Below are 4,917 nucleotides of genomic sequence, written 5' to 3' on the forward strand. Positions count from 1 at the left end.
GGGGGGGGGCTACAGCTCTCAGGCGAGCGGGGCGCAACACCTCGCCTTTGTTCCAGTCCCGCCCAGTTGCCCTCAGCTTGTGGGAAGCCTGTTTTGCCCGCCATGGGTCAGGTCTTGGCGAGTGCAGCTGCCCTGAGGAGGGGCTACGAGCCCTGCTAGGTGTGTAGGCACCACTAGCCCAGACCCCATGTTTCCCATAATAATCTCGGGCTGAATGGATCCAGTTCTAATGGGGTGAATGGATCCAGTTGTTTGTGAGATCAGGTAGGGAGATTCTTTGTTGGTTGCGCTGTGTGCTGCCCTGAGCAGCGCAGCATGGTCAGGAGAGAGGAGGAGGAGCTGTGGGGGGCAGGAGCAGCACCTGGGCGGCTGCAGCAGCCCTGCTCAGAAGTGGGCCCTGGCTGGGGCCGGGACAGCTGGGAGCGCAGCGTCTGTTGCCCCAGGTGGCAGTGGACAGGGCTCAGCCCCCTGCTTGGCACTGTGGGGGCAGCTGCCAGCCAAATGGGGTGGAGTGGGAGGATGACTGCAGCTGCACCACCCCGGTGGGGCAAGCTCTGTTGCACATGTCCCCTGCACCGCCGCCCCCCCCCCCGCCAACCTTTCCTCACCCCTAGCCAGCTCCTGGTACCTAGTGCACAGGCAGCCCCCCTCCCCACATCCCTCCACACCCACTCCTCCATGGGGACCCCCCCTCCCCCACATACACGTATCCTCCTCAACACCCTGCTCAGACAACATACAAGAGTAAGATTTTTTTTTTTTGGAGCTATTATACAGTTACCTGTTTTTGTAGTACTTGAAACGGAGACCAGGCTTAAAAATTATTTTTTGAAATAAAACTAAAATGTGTCATAATAGATGCCTGGGTTTTTGTATGCAATTTTTGTCTCTGACCTGTTATGAGATCCGAAAGATTTAGCAGGTGTGGTTCTCCAGAACTCATTACCTAGCCCTCTAGCTGAAGTAATTGCCCACCCCTGGCTTACTGGGTTCCCACCACCCTGATTCATTAGTACTCGGTTTAATAAATAGTGTGTCACATCAGTCTTGGTCGCAGCCCCAATGTACATGAGGGTGGATGGGTCATGAAGGAGGGGAGCTGGTCCAGGAGCCCTGGTTCTGAGCCCCAGGCACTTTGTGACTGTCACCACTTTCTGTCTGCAGCAAACTCCGAGCCAAGCTGGGCCTGAAGCCCTTGGAAGTGGGCACCATCAAGAAAGGTAAGTCTGTATTGAGCATGCCTTGGGGGAGTGAACCCAAGCACCCAGCCTACCAGCCCCCCTACTCTAACCCCTCAGCCCCCACTTGCCTTCTGGAGCTAGAGAGAATCCAGGTATCTGGGTCCGAGTGTTTGTCTTTCCCTCCCTCAGCCCCCACTCCCATTCAATAGCTGGGAGAGAACCGAGGGGTCCGGGCTCTCACAACCCCTGCTGGAATCCCCCAGGCCTCGTTCTTATCCTTGAGCTGGGAGAGACCCCAGGTATCCAGTTTCCCAGCCCACACTCCCTGCCCAGAGCTGGTGAGAACCCAGGCATCCAGATCTAGCACCCCCTGCTATCACCCCCAGCTCACTCCACTTCCAGACCTGGAGTGAATCCAGGTATCTTGAGTTCTCAGCGCCCCCCCACCTTCCCATCTCCTGGCTGGTGCAGTCCCGGCCCTCCCAGCCCTGTCCCCAGCTGTTCTCTGTGCTATGGGTTCTTGGGGGGCCTGGGGAGGGAGTCTCAGGGGGTCCAGGGTACACCCATATCTCATGTACACTCCCCCCCGCAGAGGCAGGCACCAAGGAAGACCCGATGGCGGCCGATGTCATCAACCCAATGGCACTGCGGCAGCGTGAGGAGATCCGCGAGAAGCTGGCAGCTGCCAAGGAGAAGCGCCTGCTCAATCAGAAATTAGGGTAATCTCACCCCTTTGCTGTATCCCTGCCCCCTCACTGTCTTGGCCCTGGCCCACACCCCTTCTATCCTGCCCCCACCCTTGCACCCACTCACCCAAACACAGCTGTATCCCTGCTTTTGTCTCCCAGAGCATACAAGTTCTAGGGGCAGAATCCAAGAGTGTTCCTTTGCAAAGAACCGTGGGATATCTGTTCTCTTTGCACTTAAGTACTGTGTGGGGAGGGAAAGGAAGTGACTGGGTTCTGCAGGGCTGGGGAATCAAAGCTGAGGCCTTGGCATTGGGATTTGAACCCACAGCTCTGCAGTTTCCTGCCAGCTCCTTCAGCTCCCATGAGGCCTCAGTGCATCTCTGGGGTGGGAGGAAGTGATTTTCGTGCCTCCCAGCCTCATGTGACATCTTTCTCCCTCCCAGAAAGATAAAGGCCCTTGGAGAGGACGATCCTTGGCTGGATGATGCGGCTGCCTGGATTGAGCGGAGCCGCAAGCTGCAGCAGGAGAAGGACCTGGCTGAGAAGAGGGTGAGGGCTGGCACTGGGATGGACTGGGAGGCGTGGTGGTGGAAACTGAGGTACATGAGGGAGGTGGGGGCTGGGAGGGAGCTGAGACAGGCTGGGGGGAAAACTGAGGCATTAAGAGGATTTTTTCCTTGCATTTCTACCAGCCTCTTACTGGCTTTTCCCCCCTGGGGTTTATCAGTGCTGGTTCCCCAGGGGCTGGCGAATGTGTAGGTGGTTTCCACCCTGCCCTCCACCCATCCTCACACGGGCAGGGGGAGATGGTGTGGGGAACCCAAGTGTCCAGGCTCCCAGACCTGCCCTTCTTTCACCCCCAACGCCCCAGGCACCCAGTCCCCCTTGCGTGTCAATGTGCTGGACTCCACTACCTTTACAGAACAGGGAGACAACAGAGGCGTCCTGGCTCCCAAGTTCTGCTATAATCCTCCCAGAGAACCCAGGTGTCCAAGTTTCCAACCCCCTGCTATAACCTACGCAGCCTCCCACTCCATTTCCAGAGAACCCAGGTGTCTGGGCTCACAGCCCCCACTTGCTGTAACCAACTCCAGACCAAGGGATAGGGAGTTATGGGTTGCAGAGGCAGGTGAGGAGCTGGGAGCCCAGATATGTGGGTTCTTTACTCCAGTGAGGGAAAGAAAGGTGTCAGAGTGGCTGGTTGATGGTCTGTAAGAGAACCCAGGCGTTCAGGCTCCCAGTCCCTTCTGCTCTCACCCCCCAGCCCTCACTGCCCTCCCAGAGTGGGAGAGAACCCAGGTGTCCAGGCTCTGACCCCTCACCCCACACAGGCCAAGCTGCTGGAGGAGATGGACCAGGAGTTTGGCATCAGCAGCCTGGTGGAGGAAGAGTTCGGGCAGAGGAAGAAGGTGGGTTTGGGCCCCTTTAACCTGGGTTAATTGGGGTTGGGGGGACTCCAGGGAGGATGGGGTGGGGATCACATATTGTCACTGCACTTGGAGTTGTGTGATCCCAGCCCTTGAGGACTGAGTGTCCCAGCCACCAGGGCAGGGAAGAGATGGGGGTGGGGTAAGGGATCAGGCTAGGCCCTGTCAGAAGGGCCATTAATGCTAAAGGGATGCTGATCCTGGAGAGGATCCAGGCTCCAACCTATCACACCCCTTTTTGCTTTCCAGAGCTGGGAGAGATCCCAGACATCTTGGCTTCCATTTCTAACCCTTCCTGTTTTCCAGAATTAGGAGAGTACCCAGGTGTCCTGGTTCCAAGCTCTTTCTAGATGCCATTTCTGTTTCCAGAGCAGGGAGAGAACTCAGGTGTCCTGGTTCCAGCTCTGACCTGCCAGTCCTCTCCAGCTCTGCATAGGGGACAAGAACCCAGGCTTCTGGGGCTCTCAGCCCCCACTCTGCTCTAATCCTCCAGCCCCTCACTTCCTTCCCCGAGCTGGAGAGAACCCAGGTGTCCGGGCTCCTTGCTAGCTCTCCTTTCCCCCTCCCAGGACTCGTACAGCTCGCGGGACCTGCAGGGCCTGACAGTGGAACACACCATTGAGTCCTTCCAGGAGGGAGAGACCCTGGTCCTGACGCTCAAGGACAAAGGTGATTTGGGGGGGCCCCAGAAAAGGGGGGGATCCTGGACTCCCCTCCCCCCCCAACTTGAGGGCTGGGTGGACAGGCACAGAGCCAAAGCACGATAAGGGGTTTATTTAGGTGGGCAAACGGGCACAGAGAAGGGCCTAGGGTGTGGAGTGCCTCTGATGTAGGGAAGCCGGGTTTCTTGGGGCTTCTAGCTACCATAATTCTTTGCACCCCACTCCCTCCCAAATTGGGTACCTAATACAGGGAAACTGGGTTTTCCTGGGGGCTTCCAACTTCCCATGTACCATGTGCCCCACTCCCCTCTGAATCGGGCTGTGTGCCTAACATAAGGAAGCCAAGCTTTTCTATGGAGCTTCTAGCTACTGTAACTTCTGTGTACCACGTACCTTCTACCTGAATGAATCTGCAAATCTAAAGCTGGGTTTTCTTGGGTGGGTAGGGTGGCTTCCAGCTGCAATAATTCCTTCTGTACCATACTCTTCCTGGTTGAGGGTGGTCTCCGGGTTAATGCTGTCCCCCTTTCTCCCCTTTGCCCCGGTGAACTCAGGTGTTCTGGTGGAGGAGGAGGATGTGCTGGTGAACGTGAACCTGGTGGACAAGGAGAAGGCGGACAAGAACGTGGAGCTGCGCAAGAAGAAGCCGGACTATGAGCCCTACTCGCAGGATGAGAGCGTGGATGACATGGCCCAGGTGAGCTGTGGGGAGCAGGACCTGCTTAGATGGGGGCTGGGGGGAAGGGAAGAGAGAGGAGCAGCAGGTGTTTGGGACTGAAAGAACGGGTAGGGGATGGATGGGGACTGGGAGGTAGTTTGGGTGGGGGTGCTGAATGTGGGCCTGGGGGCCAGCACCCCAGGGTCAGGAAGGCTTTGGGTATACTCTTTTGCGGGGGGGAACTGAGGCTGGCGGGGCAGATTCCTGGGAGGGGGTTGGATTTGTGGGGAAGGGGGCAAG

The 4,917-nt window shown here is 57.4% G+C and overlaps 1 protein-coding gene across 1 annotated transcript in view; it reads left to right on the forward strand.

Moving 5' to 3' along the window:
- The window catches only part of SART1 (SART1, U4/U6.U5 tri-snRNP-associated protein 1), an 11,039-nt gene that overhangs the window by 310 nt on the left and 5,812 nt on the right, over positions 1-4,917 (forward strand). Inside the window, exons 3-8 of the mRNA XM_025193254.1 lie at positions 1,165-1,220; positions 1,774-1,900; positions 2,314-2,419; positions 3,202-3,279; positions 3,867-3,966; positions 4,514-4,723. Coding sequence (XP_025049039.1) covers positions 1,165-1,220; positions 1,774-1,900; positions 2,314-2,419; positions 3,202-3,279; positions 3,867-3,966; positions 4,514-4,723 — 677 coding nt within the window. The remainder of the gene's footprint in view (positions 1-1,164; positions 1,221-1,773; positions 1,901-2,313; positions 2,420-3,201; positions 3,280-3,866; positions 3,967-4,513; positions 4,724-4,917) is intronic.

The sequence above is a fragment of the Alligator sinensis genome, unplaced genomic scaffold (genome assembly GCF_000455745.1).
Source record: "Alligator sinensis unplaced genomic scaffold, ASM45574v1 scaffold1860_2, whole genome shotgun sequence".
NCBI lineage: Eukaryota > Metazoa > Chordata > Crocodylia > Alligatoridae > Alligator > Alligator sinensis.